Raw genomic sequence first — 26,240 nt, 5'->3', positions numbered from 1 at the left:
GTAGACTCATTTCCTCTCTTCGCAAAGAATGCACGGACTATGGGCAAAATTAGATACTTATGGTGTACTTGTAATATTGCCAGAATACAAACTTCCATCTGGGTTACAGAAGTCACAGGCAGCACACAGAATACTGGTTTGCTTTTTCAGTTTTCAATGAAAGAGGATCCATTTTAATTGTATGAAACGATTTTATAACCTTTACTACAGAAAGAAGTTTCACTTTACAAATTAAAAATGCAAATATGTAAAATAAGACACACCTCTGAAGGGCACATCTCAATTTGCTGTATTATCTTCAGCAATAATATTTATTTGCTTTCTCAAAGGTGTTGTGGGATCAGCTGGTCGTGGCACGCTTCAGAGACATCATATGCTTTACACAGTGATGTTTATTGGGAAGAAACAATTGCTTTCTGCACACTATAAGAAGTTGTGTTTCATGTAAAAGTTGTGGGCAAAGCTGCTCTTTTGTTGACATGCTGTGTATGTGTATTATGAGGCCATAAGGTTATGCAGAACTTCTATTCTGTTCTCCATGCAGAAATTCTGAGCCTTGCACATTTTTTTGGCTCTTCATAAACCATACCGTTAACGTCATGACAAGTTAAAATGCATGAGAAATTGTTACACATTGTGCAAAGACGAGAAATATAGACCGTGACAGACTGCAGCAGGCAATGTGAAAGGATATAAAGATATAGACACTTACATATCCGTCATCACAAGGGCTCATAGAGTAATATCCCTTTATAGGCAAACAGGCACACATTAAAATAAAGAAGATTAAAAAAAAACAAGTTAACAGAAATAAATCACAGAGAAATGCACAGTTCTAAAAAAACCCCAATAAATCAAAATTAGCTAAAAATTAACAGACTATTATCTTTGGGGGGGGGGGGAAGTATAAGCACCTTCTCCCAGTCCACGTACTTGTACATTTTAGGACTAAAATCAACTTCTCTCTCCTGTGATATATTTACATTCCAAGTTCTCCTTTCAACACCTGGCAAACATACCTAGTCTGCACATTATTCCATTATAACTGTCAGTCAGAATAGCTACGTACTAAGCACTGACACATTTATGTGAATATATGGCTTCTATTGTTCACTACACTGAAGCAGCTAAGAGAGAGATACCAATGAACGTGGTATCAATCAGAAGACCTCAGCTTCTGAGAACGCAGCTGCAAGTATTGTCCACACTTGCTTTGCTTGGAGTTTCTCACCAGCACACAGTGAAAGCTAGGAAAGCTAGGTGTTTCAGCAATGCTATCAATTCCTCATCCCCAAAGGCTCCAAAGAACCAAAGAACAATCTTAATTCAAAATAAAAGTACACAGTTCAACACAATGAAATAAGACCAACATTAATGATTCTGTTTCTAGTCTTTCTGTGCAAACCTGCCAATACTTACTTTAGAGGACATATTTGTGCAGATGAATAGGCACATACACAGTATTTAGTAGGTTGCTCTTTAACAGACATATACAGCCTTATCCAGAGGGTATAAGAAACTTGCCACTCTTCACTGCGAGCAGAAAATAAAGTTCTTTCTATTCTTTAACAAATTTAAAAAAAAAATATCTGACTTTATCCTTTTTATTATCGTCACACTCAAAATTCCCTGATGTGAATGAGTATTTTAACTTTCACGATGCTATACACACGTACAGACAGTTCCTGGCAAAGAGATTTTAAAATGAAATTTAAGACAGAGGACAACATCGATAGAGACCAATAAGTAAGCAAAAGAAACCAGGAAGATGTCCTTACATCATGATAAAGGTTATTTCAACACATGCACGACCTGAGCTAGTGAAAATGTATGCAGGCACCAAGACAAAGATGACATCAAAAGAAAGTTTTACTATTAAAGGAAACCACAGAAGGCTGGATCAGATGACCTTTCAAGGCCCCTTCCAACCTGGGCTATTCTGTGATTTGAGGACAGTAACAGGAAAAGTTTGTGGAGACCTCTAATGATGGCAACACCTTACCTTTAGAGATGCAAATTTATGCAAACAAAAAAACCTGCCAAAGTTGCTGCAGGTAGTTGTATCACCCACAGCAACTTGTGAAAAAGGCATCATATGCCATATTAGCAGAAAAAAAGAAATTCTCTTTGCTTACATGAAAAGGTAGGTTTGTTTCTTCTTTACCATATATAAGCGGTAACATATAAGAATCATCCCGTGGACAGGGATGGAGAAGACTGATGTATTTCATTCTAAGAAAAGCTTACGTAGGGTAGATGCTGTTTGCTGTGATGTGCACATTATTTTTAAATGAAAGAGTGTACATCCACCTAACGTTTGGTGAATCCACTCTGAATGGTTCAGAGTAATACAAAACCCCACCACCTTCTGTTATTGTCTGCTAGGTTTCATGTGGTCTCCTGGTGTAGAAAGCTCTTTCACAAGTAAGAAACAGAACACCTGCCACCAACTATTACAGCTTGATGCATGTTCGCATTTGAAGTAAAAAGTATGTTTGAGGAAAAAAGCACGGACCAGCAAATTAAAAAAATTTTCCACAGCTTCAAGAGTTGTGCCAAGGGAGACCTAAAACTTGCAAGGGACATTAATTCAACTAATTGTAGCTACAGGTAAATATAATCAGACTTAATAGCAGTAAAAACATAATGGGCATTTATTCTATTCCATGACACAGAAGCAATGCATACAAACAACTATACGGCTTTCTAGTCACACAAAGATTCTCCAGTGTTTAACACACATTTTAACTATTGACAGAGACTGTGCATCTGAAGAACCAGCTCCTGTTTTCCCTTTAATCCCAAATTTAGATAATCTTATTACACAATCCCTAATCCAAGAAATTCCGGGAAGGTGTACATCTTATTTGAATCAGATAATCTATTCATGGCTTTAAGACTTGAGCCTATGCTTAAGAGCTACTTTGAATGGGGAATGAATGTACAATGCTTCAGTGGTAAAGAGCCAGAACCCTCTCGGCTTCATGATGTGTATTAAACAGAAAATTGCAGGCATCAAAAAAACTACAAGCCGTGCTTCTTACCCACCAGACAAATCACTATTAGAAACTAAAAAAAGAAAAGAAAAGAAAAAAGTAGTACAACTTAAGTTGTCTCAAGAGTAGTAAAGATATAAGGGACTATGATAGATCACTATTTAAATTCCTTCTTTTGCAACTTACCCACCACTACTCACATCAGTTCCCTGTCCAGACAAACATTAGAAAGTCAGGAATCTGATTAAATCTTCAAATGAATGTTTCCTCAACTTGTCCGACCTGGTGCTCTGACCTCCTAATTCTTAGATCCAGACCTTTTGCTCTAACAATTCACTTAAATTTCTTATCTCCCAGTTCAGGGCCATACATGTCAAATGACACGATGGAAGATGGTGATAACATTCAACTGCGGCTAGGAAAAAAGCCTTACAGTAAAACAGGGCTTTAGAGAAGCCTTGGAAACATCTCCCAGCTATAACACAATAGTGTGGCCTCTCTCCCACTACATGCAGCAGATGCATCCTGTTAATGGATTGTAGATCAGGCTCCCAAGCTGACCTAGGAGGTCAGAGCTGGCAAGAGGCATAAAGTTGCTCTGTGAAAGAATGAGATCCAAGCCAGCTCACCGGAGAGCACAAAGCAACAGCCACACTAGAAGTCCTTGCTAAGTAAGATTTCATGGGCATGATTACACTGGGAAAGTCTTTTGGTTAAGAAACATCATTGCCTCCGGTCTTTAAAGCCAGCTTGGTAAGAAAGACTTGTTCTAGGATTTGTCCTCCCAATACGAATTTCTTCCAGTATGAAAGGACAGGTCTTCAACCATGGCAGGGGGGACACAAACCAGGAAGCTGATGTTTGTACAATAACAGTACACATTAGTAAGTGACACATACTACCTTTATTGTAATTTTAAAGCCTGAGACCTCAAGGCTTTATATTACACAATACTACTTTCCTGACATTAAAAATTGACCACAGAGTACAATGCACTGGGAACAAAATCAAGTTTGCAGACAAATAATGCTACCAAGGATATAATCCAAGGCATACTCTTTAATGTCCTTGGGCAATATTTCATTTTGGTTACAGCACTGGTATAGGCGTCCTTCCCCGTATAACTTAAAACTAACAGTGTAGTGTAGCTGATTTAACAAAATATACTGTACATATCTCATAGAATGATGCAGCTTTAGCATTTTCTGCTGTCAGAACCTGCTCCTAAACCTGGATTATCCCCCAGGTTGTGCCAGTATAGCTGACTCTGAACTCAAGCACCTCCTCTTTCCAAACTACATAACGCACATCCACTCATCCCCTAAGTAAAAGTGGTAGAAATGTAAGGCTGCATGTCAGTACAACAAAAAAGTAATTTACTTGCTAATGATGTTCTTTCTGTTCATCTATTTAGAGATACTGAACTGCTGAAACTAATTTATCTTAGAGTCAGGTCCTGATGTCGCTGATGTCAGTGAGATAGAGTCAAATCCTGAGTACTCAAAGCAAAGTGGGGGGAAAAAACCCAAGCCACCACATTTAATGCCTGTCAAAACTCTTTAGACATTGACTTCCCCCCCAGACATCTCACTTATCTTGCCTACACAGTGACCTAACGGTAAGGATGAACAAAGGAGCTGCCCCTCTGCTAGACTCTTCCCTCTACAATTACACAGGTGACTGCCCCTTACAGCGGGAGTTTTGTGAAATGGAGTAGCTGTAAAGACCACAATCCAGCATCTCTAATTAGTTACGAGCAAAAAGAGAAGGGACCTTCCAACACAAATCCAGCACAGATGCTGCAAACTCATGCTACTACTTAATCTGGGTCATGATGCCTCCAGCTTTATTCCAAAACTTATGTGAAAACCTGAAACCACTTAAGGAATAGAACAATAACATCTAAGTGTATAACAATGAGGTATTTGGAATCCTTGAAGAAAAAGTAATGGGATTAGAAGTAAAGATAAATCCCAAACTTAGTGGCCTAGTGGCAAACAGTCAGAATTTAGTTTTTAGTCCGTGTCATCTGGCTTCCTGGATCAACAGAGTCAGGGAGTGGTTAGAAATTTTTGGGATGAAGAGGAAGGAGCCTCATTTTTCTTCTCAGAAGGTGGGATATATATATATATATAAAATATTTTATATATATATAAATTTTATACATATTTTTATATAAAATATAAATATATATTTTTAATATAAAAATAAATATATATATTTTAATATATATGTATGTATGTATGTATTTTCTTCTTATATTTATTTGTGTTTCTACATGTTTGCTGTTCATGTAATAAAATCAGAACTCTCCACAATCAAATGTGGACAAAAGGATAAGACGAGGAAACCTGGTTACAATGCAGTGAAGGTTTACTAGCACAGACTGTGATTAGCACTCCAAAACTCGGCTAATGCCTCAGACAGCCTGAGTGTGTGGGTCTGCTTATAGAAACAACATTAGATTTCAACCACAGTAGCTACTATAACCTCAGAACCACTGCTATAGCTGTCCTGGTCCTTCACTGGAAAGCTTTGCTGGCACAGTAACCACCTCAAATAGTGTGGGCAAAGGGGCCATAAAGTCACACAGAAATAGTTACGCTAGTAAAGCCTAGTACAAAAATAGATACAACTGTGCCAGAAGAACACAGAATTACTCCGCTTAATGTGGCTAATTTGGGACAGAAGGGAGGCAAAAATTTACTTCCAGGAGGGAAAAAAAAATCCACCACCAACAAATCCTCTTTCTCTGACCTACCTACATAGCTGTGCTAACGTGGCCATACTGGCATAAGCATAGTGGCAAAGGCGCTTCCAGAGCAGAAATATTTTTAGAGAAGCAAGAGTAAATAAAATGATCAACAATCATTTCACAGTTGAGCATCTTTCAGTAGAAAAAAACAGAGAAATTATGGCTGCAAGACATTTTGAGTGGTCACCTAATCTGTCCTGGAGGAGCAGACAAGCATCAAACATTCCTGGTAAATGGTAACTGTTTGTCTACTTATTTCTTAAAAACCTCCACTGACAGAGATTCTCGCTGAAATTCTGTGTTTATACTCTGCTGCTTACCCACTTCTTCAATGATCACTTACTGTTCTTAAAACTCTTAAAAGTCTTTCCTTTCCATAGAGAAGGAAATAGATGTCTATACCTAAAGGCTAAACCATACAAGACAGACGTTTATGCTAAAATAGCATATGTGATAAGGGTACAGAAAGACATATGCAGCCTAGCAATAATCCACCCAGCTTTTATCAGTGAAGACACAGCTTCAGCCACTTCTGCACTCACTGCAGAGCTGATAAAAAAAACAAATCAGCACTTTGCATAAACACGACACTCTTCCCTCTGTCCCCTTCCCAAAAAGGTTCAAGAGATCCGAGGATTAACTTACAATAGAAAGAAAAGAAATAATAAAAAGTGAAACACTGGGCAAATGGAACACCTTGAAAGCACAGGAGAAAAAGAGAAGCCTTGATGCAAGCAGAGAGCAGGAACTGATAGAAGAGGTCGTGTGGCTGTACACAATAGATGCTCTCAGTACAAGGAAGGGGAGCTGGGAGATACACACAACCCAACATCAGATGGCAAAAATGCCTAAGACTACTGGGGTACATAAAGCATTGTCTCAGAAAGCCATTGGGAGGGAAAGAGGGAAGACCTCTGAAAATTGTTGAGTAGAAGAAAGATGGGGGGGACACATTATGCGGTGGGAGATGGCATAACCATGCACCACGGACATGGTGTAACCCTGAGGAAAGAGGAGTTATAGACAGCCCCTAATGTTGAGGTAGCAGACAAACAGAGATTCTGATTCCTTCCTGAAACCCTGGCACGTGCAGCCTGCAAAAGCTGCTAAGAGTGCACCTCCTAAATACACGGCAAGTCAGAGAAAGAAGTTCTGACCATTAACAGGGAAGTGAGGGCATTTAAAACAGCTTGAAGAGCAATGAGGAATAATATTTATCTCTGAAAATATTAGCACATAGAAAAGAAAAGGGAACATTTTTATTATCTCCTCATCTTTCTGCAACAGATTTTCAAGGGGAACAAAATGTACCCATAGCGTCATTGTTATTAAAAACTTTGGCTAGAATAAGGAGCGAGAATCTTATTTTCTTCTGCTTTTCCTTTGACACTTCACAAAGCCCTTCTACTACAAAGTTAAGTATGCATGAATGTCTGCCACAGCAAAAAAAAAAAAAAGCACAGTTCACGACTTCAGCTTGTCTTTGTAAAGCAGTGGCACACAGTATTTTAATAATAAATTGTTTTAATGCAGTTTTAATATTAACGCTTATTTGAAAAATTTGAACAAGGTAGTTATTAAAAAAGGCTGTACCACTGAACAGCTCTAATACTATCATTTAAAATTTAAAATTCCACATTCCAAAGCACAGTTTCACAGACACTAGAAACTATGCTAAGCTGGTTCTGCTGCTGGGGAAAAAAAAAAGCTCCCTCTCCATCTAGGCAGAAGAGATTGAGCAGAACATTCATGAGCACAAGCAGATAGGTATACTGCAGCCATCTGAAAAGGAACAAGAGGCTGGAAGAAAAAAACCCTAGGCATCCTGAGCTGCTTATCAATAAGGCCAAAGATACTTAGATATGGGGCTAAGGCCCACCGTGTAAATCAACAAGGTGGCTTATGCATGTCATCTAACTGTTCATCTAACAACTAGCTCTTAGAAAAAGGGAAGTCCTCCCTTCCTCCCCTTTTCCCCATTTGTTCTCACGATCCTGTCTGATGCTTCTCCTTTAGGTGGCTAAGCCAATTCACTCTAGGGTTATAGGAGCATCGCTGACAGCAGAAAGGAACAGAGCCTGTGTCCAGAGCCGAGCAACACCACCACCCCCTTTTCGCTACATTAAATTGGCTAAGATGTGCTATCAAACCATGTTCAGGACATTAGGTTTAAGGTTTGGTTTTTTTTTCTTTTTTAAACATTCAGTTAGCATTTTAACAGATACACAGCTTACTGTTATCATAACAACAGAATTAATCATACTTACGCAGCTATGACTGTGTAACCGTGTCATTCACCAGCATTTGAGATCAACAAAACCTTATGTATCGCCATATTCTTAGACAAGCTTGAACACATTACATTTTGCCTTTACTACCTCACATTGGTTGTTCTATATACAGCTTAACTTGTATTGTCTTTTGAGATAGTTACTGTAAAAAACCCAAACATTAATACTTACAGTTCCAGGCCTCGTGAAGTCAATACTATGTGCTACACTTTGTCTCATCTGATTGCTAAACAAACGAACACAAACACTTTGAAGATACTCTGGTGTGATCTAAAAATTAGGAAACATAAGGAGAGAACAGGATTATATAAAATTTCCACTTTCTACCAGACAAGTGTTTCTATACTAAAGGTTGTTTGGTTTTTATTTGTTTAAAGATGGCAAGAAATCACACATCTGAGGCTCATTGATGCAAGCACAAGGTATATACTGCCACTACCATTCTGTTCAGAAACTAAGAAAACTGTAAACTCTCTTCATCTGGGAATAGCTATGCTATTCACAAGACTAACGCTAAACACTTTCAGAGATTCTAGATGAAAAATGGAATTTGTGACACCTGTGTTTGCATACAGATTTTCCTCAATCAAAAGGTAAGTTCTCCAACAGTACATACGAAGCAGTTTTGTGCTTTAGACTTAAGCAATGCTATACTGATGTAGGCAAAGTGCAGAACCTACACAACTCTCTTGTACAGCAGAGAGAATAAATATGAATGATACAGTACAGCACTTTTGTGTTCAATGTAAAACATCTCAGTGGCTTTAGGGTTTTTGTTTTGGGAAATCTGCATCACAGTAGAACTGCCAAATTTCAGAACAGTTCTTAGCTTCCCCAGCACAGAGAGGCAAGAGGACTGAGATTACAGAAACAGGAACACTTCTGATATTCTTAGACCTAGGGCAAGACAACAAAACCCTTCAAATTCAGAATGCTATAACTTCAATATGATTTTATTCAGTACCCAACTCCACTTTGGATTAAAAAAAAAATGATAGAAATCAAGATTCATAACGAAAGAGCACCCTCAGCTGGACACACTTGGGAAGGATCAAATGACTGCCCAGCACATGGCTTTCAAGGGAAATTAAACAAGCATCCGCAACAAAAGATAACCAGCGCCTGCGTTCCTCCACCACAGCAGGTAAGAGGATATCACCTAGAGAGCACTGACAACATGTGAAACAGGAGGCAGGAAATAAATGACTATGTGTTTCTTATTGTTATCAAAGCTCATGTGAGCTTTGATATGTCTTGTGAGATGGTGATTGTTTCTTCAAGATTTCAAGATTATGCCCACCTTCTACCCTACCTTTATCCTAGTACACAACGGCAATGGCTATCTCTCTTCCAAAGTGCTGTTTCATTAGTAAAGAGACACAGTACTTAAAGAAATGCTCATAACTAGAAAGTTTAATTCACATTTTAGTGGCATCCTCTCTCCGTTTTCTGGGGGGTGGGGGAAGCAAATACACATCTGAGTTATCTCTTACCATCTTGCCATTGACTGTGGCCTCCAAGGAATCCACCAGTTCTGCAGTGACTCCAATGAGATTATGGTAGTCTGCCTGCATTTTGTTAAATCGTTTCAGGTAGGTCATGGTCCTGTGCTCAGATTCCACTAACTGTTGATGAAGATGTTGCAGCATTTCTGTCAAGAGAATAATAAAAAAGAAATAACACCTTTTCAATCACCTTTTCAATCGAAAGGACAAAAGAACCCACAAGCACTTTTACTGCTCTGAAGGGACAACTTCAACTGCTGCTGTGGAATTACTTTTATTCAAGGGGTGGAATTTCATTGCAAGGATAACTCCACACCACTAGTGTGATTTCATTTCATCACAACAGCTGCACGTATTTGTTTTGCTTTAATTGCCCAAAGAACCAATTGCTTCACAGTTACAGTAGCAATACAACTATTAGACAGTGAACATCACTGAATATATTTGTGAAGAGGATACCGTTTTAAAGGTCTGTTAATACAACAAGTTTCATGCTATCAGAGACAAAACGAGGCTGTGGGTGTCAAATCAGGGGAACATATAACAAAATGCAGCTCAGACTTGGTTGACTGAACTTGCCACCTGCAGATGAGATTCATGCACTATCATCTTCCACATTCACTAAAGTAACGGTGGGTAAAAACCGGTATGACACACAGCAACTGAAAAGGTCAAGCTGCCACTTCAAAGATAAAGCAACAGAACAGGACAGGATGGTACCCAGAGATTCCTGCCAGTGTTTGTCAAATTATACTGTGAAGCTCGGTGTTTTCTCCAGTTAATTTCTAGAAATAGATCACTGACACTTAGGTTATGTAGTACTTTGCTTATTTCAGAGTAAATACTAAGTCTTCTATCTTTTAAGAAAAATGGTACAAATCACAGAGGAAAAAAAGCCCCAAAATTGAAGTTATCCAGTTCCTTAGCTGCTATTAAAATATTCACTGAATTCTTCAAAGTTGCAGGGAATTCTCTACTTCTACACAAAATTTTTAAGGTGATTCCATCCTTTACTCGTTGATGGTAAGCTGTATTAGTTATTTTGAGAACTTGAGGCACTAGAAGTAAGTAAAATTTTTCTTTTATGTCTAAATAAAAAAAAAGATCTCTGATCTTTCCTGATACATTTTGTTCCTTCGGGTTCAATTACTTTTCGGATGAGAGAAGCAAATTAAGCACCAAAATCTGTATCCTCCATCCCAGTCTCAGACCTAGCCAAATTAGCATTCTACATGGAAGTCAGGCACAGAATCTGGACCTGTGTACCGCAGTGCACATCTTCACGATTAGACAAATCTATGAAGGGAGGCACAATAATTCTATCGTTACTGCTGATGTTTATGTATTTTGCTAGAACATTATGTTTTAAATTAGGCTGCTGAGAAGCCAGTATTGGTCTAGTGTTGTGAAAATGGCATCGCGCCCATCTGCAAACAGGCTGAATATTTACCATAGGACTTTCTGTTAAACCATGGGCAGGAATCAGCTTGAGTACAGAGTTTCAGACAGAAGTGGGATTCGTTTTCACAGACTTAAAAAATTTTGGGGCTAGAGTAGAGCATTCCAAACAGCTCAATATGACACAGTTTAGGTCCAAACAGACCCAGAGGGAAGGAAAACAAATTAAGTAGCTAAGATGCAACATCGGAAACTAGAAAAACTAGTTCCTATTCCTGGATTTAAACAGATTGAGCCCACAATCTTTGAGGAAACCTTAACCCTCTTTCATGATTCACTGCCTCTTTCCATAAAGATATAGATCACATGTTCCTGTAACACAGAAGCATTGGGAAAAATAACTGATATAAGTAGAAATCTTCAGGATCTTCATTAGGAGAATGCTAAGCAGTACAAAGTTTCACCGCAGTTATGCTCTGCATTTAAAAGAACTTCAGCATATACAACTGGTCTAGCTGAGCACTAAGGTAATACCTTGCAGCTATGATAAACAAGCTCTGGAGAATTTAGGTGTAGTTATTTAAAAAGTGTCCCTTGACATTTGCTCCCCTGCTCTCTGAACTCAGGCATGAACCTCTGCTGTCCCGTGGCAGCTGGCCTAGGGGTGGTAATCTTAAGCAGAAGGGAAAAAATGGGGAGTGGAAGCGCTGTATCAGTACCATGGCTTATCTGGTAGAGCCTTCACAAGTCATCTCCTAACAACTAGATATACTGCAGGTAGTGACGTATTAATCATGCACAAATATCTGCCAAACAGCTTCTGACAAAATGCTTCAAGAAGCAATAAACACGTGGACATAAGAGATACAAAAACAACAGAAAAATACTATTCAAACAGAACTGTTCGTAAAGATTTTATTATAAATGAAATCGATCAAAGTCATTAGATAGCTCTATGAATTCAGATGTTAGAAATTGCTTTAAAAACTTGTCACATCTTATGGATTTTTAGGGTTTCTGAAATAGGCTGCTTTCACCTCATTTATATGAAAAGCAGTAGATGGCAGAGCAGCTTATTTTTACCTTCAGAAAATTTAGCAAAATTATCTTTTTAATGAGATCTTTAAGAGAAAACGTGCATTAATAGACTTCAGCTATAAATTGACAGTCTTAAAATAAAGCATGGAATACAGAGAAGGTACATTTTCTTAATTCTAATCTGTATTTTTTCAAAATTTATGAGTAAAGAAAAAAAAAAGACAGTTGTTTTACCCTCACAGCCCCCTCCCCTCTAATAATGGCTGCTTTCTGAGAATCATTTATGAATCACAGCATTCTGCGCCTGCAGAATTTGTGACTGACACCTGACATCAAACTGCAAATCAAGCCGCCTTTATGATATTTTTCTTATACTTTCTAGGAGGGAGCCCAAACTGGCGTGAAATAACAGAAGCTGAGACAGGCCAGAGATCCTGTTCAAATCGAGCAAAATGCATTTGAAAAAAACCACCCCACCAACACTAGAACAGCTCCCAGTAACATTAAGTAATCTTGCTGAGAGCGCCAAACTTTTTACAATTCTTTAAGCTGTTAAAACCATCTCAACTGCAATCAATTAATCAACTTAAAAATCAGAAGAGTTAAGATAGCATGATCTGGGTTGTCTTTGGAAGCTTCCTTGATAATAATCATTCAACTTTGATTTTATTATTATTCCACAGCATCACTGCTAGGGGTACCACAGCTTTAATATGAGACGGCCCCAAAACAAGAATATTTTTCTAAACTAATAAAGATTCTGAGAGCAACCATTGCACAAAACTAGCCACTTTTCAGCACTTTATTTCCTTTGCCTAGATGAGCAAATGGGAATACATTTTTATTTAACTGTCATACAACACATTTGATTCAGAAATTTCCAATGGATGTATCCAGAGCGTGACTTTCACTCAGAGGAAAGTTGGAAGCACCAAGTCATGAAACATAAACCTACTCATAATTCGCTTGCTTTTCATAGCCCAGTGAGGAAAATTTCCAGTGATGAAAATTTATCTTCCAACTACAGTCAGCAGGAAAAACTACATAACCGGAACTCAATACAGCTCATGAATGCTAGTCTTAGCAAATAAGAATCAGGGTCCAACTTACCCCTTGTTAAATTCAGGGTTTATCAATTATAAACACTGGTCTTTACTGAGAAAAGATAGTCAAAGAGAGGAACCACATACAGTCTTGACATATCTTGCATTTTCTATATCGCTATCTTCTCACATATAAGCAATTTTACTAAAAAGGGAAAAATATGTCATTAAAGTTTCTCTTGCCAAGAGGGCAGGAAGCTTTCATCATTGACATGTAGCTGACCCAAGTACAGACGGCTGTTGGAAGAGCTGGTCCTGGTCTGCCCTGTTCCCCCTTTGCATTCCTCCCATATTCCCATAACCAATAACAGCATTCTTGCAGACAGATCAGGGAGCTACCAGTCTAGGTAAAAATTAATACTAGTTGCTTGTTTAAAATGTTAAGTCATTGCCACTCATTGAGTCAGATCAGGAAAGAAGGAAATAGTGCCTTTCAGAGGTAGTTCACATTTAAGTCACCTTGCAGCAGCCATCAAACTGCACCCGTAATAGGAAGCAGAGAGTAACACAACACCCTTGGCTTCTCTCTTTCCCTCTCCCAGACACAACTTCCAACACTGACAAATGCTTTCTATATATGATAAGCTTATAGAGGAGGGAGGGGAGAAAGCTCTGGGTGTAATACCTACCAAAACCATTATTCATCTGTGGAGGAAAAGAAGGGAAAAAAAAGGACAGCGGACTAATCTCCTAGTTTAGGAAGATACAGCATACAGTAAAGCTTGTGACTCGGATAAATGAAGATGTTGGCATGAGGCATCACCTGAGCTACTGCATTTTCTACCAACACTCTTGCCTGCTTTCTCATGTAAGCCTTTTTAATGTTTTGACCCCAGTTTCTACGAGCAGCCAAGGAGCTACATATATGCACATAATTCCACAATAAGCTTTTCTCTCTAAGTGAAAGATTGGTCATTATTGTTTATGACAACTTACCTATACCGCAAACATGCTTCCTGAACTTGTGCTTGCTCTCTCTGTCTCTCTAATCTCAGCCCATGCTCACATACCTTGCTAGAAGGACTGACTCTGGCCAGGCTGAGTTCCTGCATACAAATGCAGCAGAACTCTCAGCAGAGGAGTTGCAGGTCCCAAGAGGTGCTGTCAGACATCAGGCCTCCTTAGGTGACACTAAAACCTTACTCTTAGAAGATGCAGTAGTTGCCTTGTTTCCTTCTTGCTTACGTCATTTCCATAAAAATTATTATCCATATTCTAAACTGACATCTTTCCACATTAATAGTCATTCAGACTACAGCAAATCTTGACAGGCAGGTAGGTCACAGTTGACCTTCTTTCGTGCAGCAGCCTGACACACTTCCTCCACTCTCCCCTTTCCCGAAATGGTGGGAGAGTGGCTGTGAACTCATCCACAGATTTGTAATGAGACAGTGAAAGGGACAGAGCTGAACACACTTTCAAATACTTCATTCCCTCCATTCCTGTTAGCACAGAGGACACACCAAAGGTCTAAAGCTCTCTGTGCAAGATGCCAACCATTCTGCAGTTCTTCTCTTTCCAGCCAAACCAAAAACACATGGGAGAGCTGTAAGTTAAGCAGAACTGCCACACAGATGGCTTTGAAAGTCATACACATATTAAAGTATTTTAGCAAATGGGTAAAAAGCCAGACTGTAGCAGGTTAATGGGGAAAGGTAAACACACTAAACCCTCCTGGACACCCTCAAGAACATATGTACCACCCCACCCAAACTTGAAGTGCTTCAGTATGTCAGACTAATGACTGCCAACAATTTATAAAAGGCTGTTTTCAGGACTCTTTGCCATACTGGTCGTCATTCATGTGTTGCCTATTAATTTTCTTTGCATTTCTCCTTCACTGATAAAGTAAACATTCTCCAACAGTGAGTATGTACTGTGGATCCCATGTGATCTGAACAGCATACTGCAAAAATAACGTCTCAGATCCAAAACTTTCATGTGAGACAGGCCTCAAGTAACCTTTATGAAAAATCCAAACCAACTCAACCTCCAAGGCACGTAACAGATCTACAAATTAAGGCTGACCCCCATGCATTCGATACCATGACAGTCCCTATGCTTGTACAAAGCACAAAACCTGTCAAATAAAAAAGAATTAGGCCCAAAATCATTTAGGGCTGATCATTTAATTATTTCTTTTTAATCAGACTATGGAATTATTGCCTTCAGGAAAGTTTGCCACAAGGAAAAAGAGTAATTTCTGGAAAATAAAAAAAACCCACAAAGAACTTCCTATTATTTAATGAAAGCCTAACGCAACACAAAGCACGAAATAACAAAGAAATACCTGGAATTCACAGTAGGAGATGAGCCTAACTTTCTCTTTAATTCAATCTATAAATATTAAGTCCTCAGTGTAAAATTACAGATTAAAACATCTCAAGAGGAAAAGTCATTTTAGGAAGCCAGGTGGGCTCATACAAATCCTTACCAATAAAGTGAACACAGAAAGTCAAGTGAAAAAATGAATGCAAAGGAGTTGGAAACCTAAGTTCTATTTATTAAACTGTTTTTTAAAAGGCACATATTTTGAGTACCATCAGCATCTAATGGGATTCAGTGCTGAAATTATTATATTTTTAAAGGACCCCAAGGCACTTAAACACTTAAGTGTGTATGAACAGCTTACCTAAAAATGCAACACATTAGAGAATCATACTTAAATTAACGTGTTCTTATTCAGGACACACCAATACATGCTATTTTAGTAGTTTAAACAGGATAAGTGAATAACATCAACTTTGCCTAAGATCATCAGACAGCCACCAGAATAACCGAATGAGATTTGAAATCTGGAAGATGAAGATAGGCATAAGCAGGTATGGGAAAGGGATCTGAGGAAACTTAACATTCGTCATAACTAAAAACGGAGAGCTGGTATGCACTGTGTACAGAGTTCTCTACTTGCTTTTACCAAGTTTTGTGACAGAATAGACTTAAAATACAAATCCTACTACTAGGCCCCTCCTGTTTCTAGTACATGCCTATGCTCAACCCTACTGACCTCAAGCAGTCTAGCAGTAACTATCACCAAGACAAGGGTCTGGATTTCAAAGGACTTTTTGCCATGCATCACTAGCTTACCCATCATTGCAGGCCTACTTTCCACTACTATTTTAGCCCCTAATAATCCTACAGAATATCCTTACCACATCTCAGCATTTACCTTTGTTGCACTGTCCATTCTCCTTCTGTTGTACAAGGAGTAGTAGTTCAGGAAAATGTGCATCCTTTCAGTGTGCGTTTGTTCCAGAGACACAGAAACTCAACCAACTGGCAAATCCAACTGAGCCAAATATTCCTCCTGACTCAGGCAACAGCCAGTGCCTGATGCCTCACAGAAGAGCAAGAATAAATTAATCAATAATAAATACATAAAAATCTCATAGTGCTATATGTTGCATGGAGACCTGAGACTTTTTGCTGGCCTTTAAAGATACTAGACCGAGCCCTGAGGTATAAGATACAGTAACTCCAGTCTAAATGTATTAACACCAAAATCAAAAGTCAAACTGCTGATTTTACATAAAATCAACATACAAATACACAGGTGTTTTAGGGTAAGTGATGTATTATACTTAAGAAATATTCAGGGCTCAATTAGGATCCAGTCCATTACTCCATAAAGAGGAATAAGCAGAGAGAAAATTTTCTTCAACTCTTCTATGCCAGATTCCCACACAAACATCCGTAAAATGGGAGTGAAAGCAGTGTTTTGATCACTGCTCCCCGTCCTGGTAAATGGGCAGGAATGGAACAGAAGGAATATAATTTCCAGCTCATCATTCAATACCATCATGGCAACATGCTGCTTTAGAACAAAGTAAGATATAGCAGCAAAGGACTTTCAACTTCTCCTGGTTTAAAAAAAAAAAAAAAAAAAAAAAGGCAAAAAAGCAGACTCCAGTTCAGTTCTCTTTACCTTGCCTTTAACTGTACTGACCAAAAATGGAGAAGATAATTTGTCATATAGCTAGTTAGTTTGCAAATTAGGCCTGACACCACAGCTTAAACAATACTGTTAGAAAAACAATACAGTCTGAAGCACAAGCCATTTAGTAAAACAATAATTTCTGGAACCCTCAAAAGCCCTGGAAAACTTTCAGCTAGTCCCTGAAATGGCTAACTGGAAAGACTAACAGCTTCACAAATGCTAAGAAAGAAGTCAGGTCAGGTTGGTGCCAGGGGGTTTCCTGTATTTTATATACGGAAGCCAAGAACGGTCATACGAGAAACATGCAGCTTCTTATGCATCTATACATTTGTCTTTAGATAACTTTTTCAAAAGGGTTTTTTTGAATGTGGAATATAAACAATGTTTCCTATCATAAAAACACTGAACTGCAACGTTACTGCAATGCTGCAACAAATCTTAGCAACACACTCTTCCAATAAATTATACTGCCTCTTTATAGTAATTCTTATTATCTTCAAAGTGTTTTCTCAGAAGGATACAAATAAAGTGAGAAGCTGGGGAGTCTGTCTGGCTTTGAGAGTCAGAGACAGGAACTTTTCCAATCTTGTCCTTAAATCCAATGTCCAAGAATCCTTGAAAAGAAAAACAAATGATGACAGTTGTTCACCAAATATGTACACTCTGCTGAAAGTACTATTTAGATCACAGCAACTTTCCATTAGTAAACAAGGCAGCCAGCATTGTATTGAAAAGATTCCCTTCACTGTTACTGAAGTGAATGTGTTTGCCAGCTACTCGTAAAAGCATACAGAAGTTAGAAGAGTTCAGTATTATTCCCACACAAGACTTCTAGAAACAAAATGTAGCTTTATTTCAAGTATAAAACTATCATATACTGTTGGTGCATTGTATGCCCATGCAACAACTGCCCCTAAGTTAGAAGTACCTTTAAATTACAAGCAACTTGAAAAAAGAAGATAAAAAGATGAAAATTAATTTTAAATTTATTAAGTAGAGTATGAAATGAATAATTTTCCATTGCTCAGTTTTCAAAAAGTAATCACTGTAGTCATCTTTCACTCCTAACAAGACCTGGGAATTGTAAATTTTGTTAGTAACAATTGCAAGTGTCATGACATCAGCGATCAGGTTATGACATTTCTAAAATAAGGATTTGGAGAGAAATAACTCATGTACGAAAAACAGACCAACCTATCAGCCACAAACTGGAATGCTGTCTTCTGCCTGACACAGTGTCTCACAAGCACACAAAAATAATAGTTAAGGAAAAAAGCCAAACTACACCTAAGAATTCACTGAATACTCATTTCCTCTATTTCAAACCTTCATTTAAGCTAGTTTCTGCTGGACGAAAAGCTAGCCAACAGATAAAAAAGCAGCATCTTCCAACAAGTAGCAGGAGTTTCCTAAATTTACTGCTGTATATGTAAATATATGTTCTCACAGCCCAGATCTGCCCTTATTTCACCATGCTCGTACAGAATTTACTTGCTGCATTTACCAATTCAGTATCCAGACAGTGGTGCACCACAGTACGCTGTACATTACCAAAGGAACCATGTCTCCTACAGAGAGGAGTGTATATTATTTTTCAAGATGTATTACACAAACAGACAGGAACTCCAGCTATATAAAGCATCAGACGCCTGAGTAAAAAAATATGCCATAAGAACACTGCTTAGTAGACTAGTGACTCACTGCTGTTCTTTCTCAAACGTAAAACAATCTGTGTTTCAACACTAACATGGAATGAGCTGTACAATTCCCACAAGAAAATATGCGTGACTGTGGACTAAGAGCTTGGACACCGGGTTACTATGAATAAACCTGAGCATCTCGACTCAGATAAGGCATTAAAAAAAAAAAAAAAAAAAAGCTGCTAATTAAAAAAAGAGTAGTCGTATCCCATCTCTGAGGTCAACAAGTATATCTCATTATTTATAGCTAGTCCCAAAGGAAAATGGCAGTATATGCCTTTTTTGGTGTTAAACTGGAGCTCTTCATCAGGTGGTACATCCAAAGTCAGTCCAAGGGCAAGTATCACTTAAACTTTAAACTTTGATTTGATATCAAAAAGCATGTGGCAGGCTGAAGATATCTCTTCCCACCACAATAACTGACCACAGCTTCTTAGATAAACGAGCAAAACTGTCCATGTGGCAGGACGGTGAAGGATTTCAAGCATGTAACCCTGCAAAATAATATACATATTTTACAAACAAGTTTGTGTACACGTGCGTATGTGTACACGGGAGCTGTATACACACACATTCACAGGCAATACAGCATATCAGTTCCTTGATCCAGTCCAAGTGCAACCACATAACCAGCCATTTCCAGCATAACCAAGAAGTTAAGGCGCAATTTTGCACCACAGGAACAAGCCATCAGCAGGCGAAACAGTGGCTGTATCTTCCCTATAGGTATTGCCACCGATCTTTACAATGTCAAACCACAGCTCTGGACAACATCTCCTAACCATCTACCTGCACATTGGCCAGGAAGCAGTCAGTGTAAGGGTGTTTCATTACCCCTTCATCAATAGAATAATTGTAGACATCTTCACATTGAAAGGGCACCTGTAAGTGAGATCTATTTTGAACCTCAAGCACACTAACTTTTACACTCTCTTCTCACTTGCACTCTCTTGCACGTGCAAGCCTAAGAACTGAACTCTGAAAAAGCCATTCAAAGAAAAAGGCTAAAACATATTTAACAAAAAAATTAACCAGCAAAAATGCCTATGGCAAGAGTCACCAAACCACTAAGCACAGCTATGCTCTACAGCTATGCTCTTCCAGCATTTTTTTTGGGGGGGAGTGGGGAAGAGTCTCAGAACACAGACAATAGACACTCATTTTCTGTTACAGGAGGATTACTTATAAACTTGACTTTCTCTTCTCCACATTAAACGAAACTGCTTCAGGCTCCTTATGCCTAGCTATCATGTTTTAAACCCAGCTATATATACACAGATAGCGGGGCTGGTCAACAACCTCAAAGCAAGTAACTAGACTTGAACTACTACATAGCAATTCCCAGAAGCATGTATATTTCAGGGTTGTGTGGAAAGGAAGGAGAAGTAGCAATTTTTATTTATAACACAAAGCCAGCGTACCATTTAGGACTCAAGTAAATATAAAATATATTTAAGACGGTACTCTGTTATTGATAGCACTCTCACAACCCTTCCTCCATTAAATACATGTTCTTTTATGATTGCACAGTTTCTGTTAAAGGAAACAATAAGAGTGATTACCAAACTAAGCACCATTCAATATTTATCACTCTATGAGAAAAATCATCATAAATACCATCTCTGCAAAACAGATACTTACCTGGAAAAGTTCTTTAAATGAAGGATGTACCATGGGGTTCGGGACAAAAGGCAAAGCGTAAAAGGGAAGAAACTCTGTAGTCTGGCTCAGCGCAGCTCCTTTTGTTTCCAGGTATGCCTTAAAATGAGAAATTCTTTCCTCAAGTTCAGCTTTGTTCTAGGAAATAAAGCAGCATATTTATTTAGAAAAGTACCACTTTGAATGTAATGTAAAACTGGCAAATATAAGCAGAGACCTAAATACAAGAGACCTAATATCAAGTTTGAAATCCCAGAATATTTGTTATCTAAAAAGCAACATTTATTTAACTAGAGAGCATTATATCTTGTTTTCACCGCTCAAAACAGAAAGTTTAAACCAATGTTGTTATTTGTGTCGTCCAGGTCCAACAAAAGAAGAGAGGGACAATTGCTTTTTGAATGTAAATTATTCCTGCCCACTTCAAGCTAGATTTCTAAAGCAGAGTGCCATTTCCACACTCAGGGCAGAGAGGAAAAACCTACTTTAGACATGCTTTATTTCAGTGATAAGTGCAGAACCATAAAATCCACTCACACAGCACCAGGAAGGGGGGAAGAGGAGCTGGCACATGGAACAGACCAAAAGCTTCTTAGAGGCTGGAAAGCACAATGAAGGCATCCAAATGCTCCCGTAGCAGCTGACAGGTGCAAGGCAGGAGCTATTAAGCCCTGGCTGATCTGGCTGACTCCAAGGTACTTAAATGTCTCTTCATCATAAAAGTCCCACTTAGCAAAGATTTTATTTTAGGACAGCTTGGAATTGCTGTTTTCAATATGATATATTAAGCTGACCAAGATTCAGCTTTCCAATTTTATCAGAAATGTTTATATTTCAAGACACAGCTTCAGTCCAAACTAGAAGCAAAATAAACGTTTTAAGAATCTTCTGTAGACTACCATCAGCGGTGTGAAAGTATCAGCATGCTGGTATTTTCCAAATTAAAATATTTCATGAGCTCCAAGATAAGGAAACCTCCAAATCCCATCTCTGTACTTCACAATACAAGGGGTCTGGTTTAACTAAAACGCAGACTGTGGCCCAAAGACTGTATACATACTTTGCAAATTCTTCTTACTAAACATCCACACTAAAGACAAATAAATGAAGTAAACCAAACAAAAGCAATTTGAAGTTTGAACTGTGAACTAAACTTACCGGCTTTCCCACAGAGTGTTTTAAGAGGTAGGTGGCAAAGTGGACGTGAAGATAAAACTCCAGCTTCTGAGCAATTGGTTCATTGTCCCTGACTGAAGACGAAATATGCTCTTCCCAGAGCTGGAAGAAAACTTTCTGCTCACCATTTTCAAATGCTGTAAGCAGATCTTTCTGCAAAGCGGAAAAGCATTCAGTGAAAAACCAAACACAGAAGAGCTACATTTCTTCAACAGTAGGTTAGTGAATGAAGAATTCAAGTGCCATCTGAACACTTTGAATTCAAAGTTTTATGCAAAGTCTCCCATCATCCAATGACCACGTAAATATTCTTTCTCCACCTATCTTTATTATCTTCAAGAAACTGAATCAACCATCAATACGAGAAGTAAAGCCCAAAATTTCAAGCATCGATATGGGGACCCACCTTTACAATAAGGGAAAAATAAATGCCTATGGCGTGTGAAAATCAGTCTTATCAAAGTATGGCGAGCTAAAAACCTAAAATAGTGTGAACCAAAACTACTGTCTCAGGTTCAAAAGGACTGGAGTTCTGAAAAGAAACACACAAACAACCAAACTTAAAGTTTCTCGTACTGAAAGACAACTGCTAGCAGACTTCTTCAAATAATCCAAGAATCTGATCAGACAGTTCAGATAATCTCATTGCCGTACAAATTGACACAGCAGTTAGCGGCCTATAACTATTTTTAGTATTACTCAAAGTAAGTGTAAATGATGCATTACCTGAACAGGCAAAGCTTTTGAATCTCTTGAGGAAACGCTTGCTGGTTTAGGTAGTGGCTTCCCTTTTATTTTACATTCTTTTGTAAATACTTTCACCGTTTCTTCAAATTCAGCAAAATCCAAATACTACAAGACAAAAACATGCAGGAGCAATATTTTTTTAGATTATTAATGACTTAATGAGTGACCCATGCATTGCCAAAGTCCTTTAAAGATTCCCTGTAGCAGGGTCCATAAATGCCAAAGACTACACAGCAACAAATCAAGAACTGGTACTTCATGTGGCAGGAAACTACCATCAACTAGATTTCCTCCTGCATACTAGACGATAGTACTGACAACCGGGCACATCCTCTCTGAAAGAACAATGCCCCTTGGTTTAGCCAATAATTTAATTTAATCAAAGAAAAAAAAGAACTAAAATCCATTAATGCTATACCTTGGTTGAAGAAACAAATAAATAACTTCCTTGCAAATAATGGTCTCAGAGGCCTTAAGTGCGACTCCACAGCAACAGTCAGAGAGCTTGAATTCTAAGCCAGGTCACTCACCTGAAGCTGTGCAAGCCAAATTAATAACCAGCTAATCAAGCACTATTCTTCTGAGAAAGAGATAAACAGCCCTGCCTCTTCCTCCCGCACTGTACAGTAACTATATTACACACAACTTTCTCCTCCTCCCTTCATCTCAGGAGTCTTAGTTATTGGTTGCCAAGACAAAACATCACATTTCATTTTGCAAACTTGATCTGGATCCCCAATATTGCCACAGAGAACAAGAATTATTTACTTTCTTCACTGTTAACATAAATAATATTATAGTAATGATTAAGTACTTAAAACTCTTTTATAGATTTGGTTTCTGACATACCCAAAAAGATTTAAGTTGTGTATGAGTCTACTACTTGGTAGACTCTTGAGGCAGGAAGCAACTGTCCAGGCTTTCAACAGAGAGCCTGGTGAAAGCTGGGCACAGTGACGGCTGATTGCTGCTTCCGATCACTGGCATCTGCAGAACCCTGCAGTAGGTTGGGTCACAAAAGTAGACAAGGCGGGGCAGGGGGGTCAGGTTGTTGGTTTGGTGTTCACTGAGGGCCCCAAACTAGGCAACCAACACAGTGTCAATCAAAGGAATGAGGCAGTAACAAACAGCAGAGATCACGGACTGTGTACTTGTTCCAAAGCATAAATCCCATTTTAGCCAATTTATCCGCAAAGCTGAAGCACAGATTACCAGAGAGGCACCCACCCATGAAAGTTTGTTTCTCACAGGACCGTTTCACACTTTAGAACACCTTCCGATTACCTCTTATGGGCAATATGGGTAGAAGAGTGCCTAGCTGGAAAATCCTGCTTAGGCATTAAACCATGGAGATCAGTAGTCTCAGGACTTCAGCCTGGGCTTTGTCAGCTCTAGGGTTTTTATATGCCTCTGCGATTTTTTACACATATAGAATGAGGTGGCAGCTAAGCAATGTTTTAAAGATCTCACCGTTATTACAGGTTGTTCCTGAGCCCCAAAGTTGTCTGTGGATCTAATCAACTTAACTGTTTCTTTAACGAAAGCCTCATTAACAATGAACAATAAATAATTCTAGATTGATTTGATGTTTGACTGCTGGCATTTAACAGACACTGAGCCCTTCGAATTTACAGAGCATGACAGGAGTCAATATGACTTCAGGGTGTAACAAACACTTAGCCAGCCAAATAACTCCAGAATTTAGACGACAGTTACAATGTCTGGCTCTGAATACAAGTATTATGAAATTTTGCCTTGTTCATTTCAACCAAAAAGAAAAAGAACAGAAAAATGAGAGAAAACCAACCTCTCTCACTAGTCCGAGTAACTCAGCTTCGTAAGCTAGAACGTCACCCATCGCTAAATGTTGCTGCTACATCTCATCATTGATAAACCTAGAAAATCGTAAAGGAGGGGGGAGTCAGCAGACAGCACAGCGGTTCACACAGCCCAGCCACCCACAGCCCATCAGCCATCTCATCACCCAAGAAACCGCGTGAGCAAGACATCCCCCCGTAAGGCGCCTCCAAAGAAGTTCCGAAGCCGGTCCTCGCCGACCCGACCCGCTTATCTCGTCAGGACGCGGCGGCGGTCACACCGGTTCCTCACACAGCGGCTCCCCCCCGGGCCGAGGTGCTGCGGCCACCCCCTCAGGGCCGAGAACACGCGGCTCTGCCGGCTCCTGAGCCAACCACTGGAAAGATGGGGGAGAAGCGAGCAAACCCCGAGTGCCGCCGGCACCGGCGCGGCCTACCTGCCCCAGCGCCCCGCGCCGCCGGCTCCTGTCGCCTTGGCAACCGCGGCCTCACTCCCCTCCACGCCCCACCGCCTCCCGCCGCACATGATCCCTTTCAGCCAATCCCAGGTCGGGAAGGGCGCGTCACGTGACGGGGGAGGATGCGCCACCGTGTCGGCGGGTAGCGCCCCCTGGCGGGCGGGGGTGAACCTGCAGCCCCCCGCTGGTCGCGGTGGAGAAGGCGGCTGTCCGTCGGCCGGTCGCTTTCGGATGCCCAAGTACATGATTTCTTAATTGCAGCTGAACACTGATCCCGCAGTATTTCCCCCCGCCGCACCCGCCTCCGAGCACTGCGCTCCCTGAGGGAATGGAAGCACTGGGAGTTACTCCGGCTCTGGTTAAAACAGCCCTTGGCCGAGGCCGCCTGCGCCGCTTACCTCACAGCTCGGACGGTTCCGCTGAAAAAGATGTTGGGCAGAACCAGGCAGGGTCATGCCAAGACTGAGCACTGTGCGACGAGCCTGAGTGACAGCCCCGACACCGCCGGGGTAGGGGATGCCAAGGGGCGCTGAGGCTGGTCCCGTGGGTTGTGCCTTACCTCACGGAAGCCTGAGCAAAACAAACAGGAGGATTGGCCAAGCCCCGTGTCGAGGCTTTGTCCTGTTTTTAATTATCAGTGGTGTTAATGGACCTCTTGCCACTGACACCAAGTTTTCTAGCTAAGCACAGTAAAATGACATCGTATCACCAGTGATACACCCGGTCTTTCGGCCTCACCCCGAGCAGCTTTGGTTTACACCATGAATACCTAAGAACAACCATGTCCTCCGCCTGTCCCACAACCAGACGCAGCACGGCACCATCTCCCTTCCTTTAAAAGGCTCCTAAAGCGGGCAGCAGAAACTGAATACAGAGCTTTGCATCTGCCCCCCCTGCACAGATTTTGACCCTTAATACCCTCACAAAACCCAAAAGCTGATCTCACCAGCCAGCTCAGAGGCACTCTTCTCCACCGAGACCATTTCCCAGCCAAACAGTAACTTTCCAACACCAGCGTGGATGAATGCAGTTGAGGGTACAGCCTTCCCTTGGCTCATGATCTTAGGGCCACCTTCTCCTTACGCAATTTTAAAAAAATTTAAGGAACAGGAAAAAAAATAAATAAATCACCCTTACACATTCTCGCCACATCTAAAATTATCAGCTTAGTAGGTGAAATGTTTGGAAAGAGCGAGGTGATGGTAAGCAGAGTTATGGCAGATGGTGAGCAGGCACTAGTACTCCATCCATAACCCGTGGGAATTGCTTCACCACTGCTCCATGGCCAGACTGCAGTGGGCTGGTGTTTGAGAACAAAATACTGAGACAGACTGCTGCTTTTTGGGAAAGGAAAGCAAATTGTGAAGTATCTTGTGCAGGGCAGATGCAGCCTTGAGAAAATTATGCCCCTTCCCATGCCTTGCTTCTTCAAATTGTGGTTATCCTGATAAGGGACAGAGCAATGTTTGAGCCAGGGTTGTGCCAAACTGCCCAGTTTTTACTTACTTGCATTTCATGGGATGGATGAAAAGGTGCCAGGAACAGGTCACTTCATCCATCACCTCCGTCTGTGCCAGAGGCCCTTGAAAACATCTAATTCCCCAACTCAGCGTGCTTGGGAGATGTTCTCAGTTAAAGAAATCCTGCTAGAGAAGGAACT

General features: G+C 39.9%; 1 protein-coding gene across 3 annotated transcripts in view; it reads right to left on the bottom strand.

The window, feature by feature from the left end:
• The window catches only part of ARMC9 (armadillo repeat containing 9), a 71,210-nt gene extending 46,480 nt beyond the window's left edge, over window positions 1–24,730 (bottom strand). The window contains exons 1-10 of one of the 3 annotated variants that reach the window (XM_054206894.1): window positions 24,560–24,730; window positions 24,113–24,200; window positions 22,285–22,410; window positions 21,541–21,711; window positions 20,365–20,520; window positions 17,545–17,637; window positions 16,256–16,280; window positions 9,536–9,693; window positions 8,214–8,312; window positions 713–748 (exon numbers count right to left, since the gene is read on the bottom strand). In XM_054206894.1, coding sequence (XP_054062869.1) covers window positions 713–748; window positions 8,214–8,312; window positions 9,536–9,693; window positions 16,256–16,280; window positions 17,545–17,637; window positions 20,365–20,520; window positions 21,541–21,711; window positions 22,285–22,410; window positions 24,113–24,163 — 915 coding nt within the window. In that variant the 5' untranslated portion in view covers window positions 24,164–24,200; window positions 24,560–24,730. The other 2 variants (XM_054206892.1, XM_054206893.1) reach the window with 2 other exon arrangements.
• Between the last annotated feature and the right edge of the window lie 1,510 nt (window positions 24,731–26,240).

Source organism: Rissa tridactyla, chromosome 6 (genome assembly GCF_028500815.1).
Source record: "Rissa tridactyla isolate bRisTri1 chromosome 6, bRisTri1.patW.cur.20221130, whole genome shotgun sequence".
NCBI classification, from domain to species: domain Eukaryota; kingdom Metazoa; phylum Chordata; class Aves; order Charadriiformes; family Laridae; genus Rissa; species Rissa tridactyla.
The sequence above is the reverse complement of the archived record's forward strand: the minus strand, read 5'-3'. Positions and strand labels throughout refer to the sequence as shown.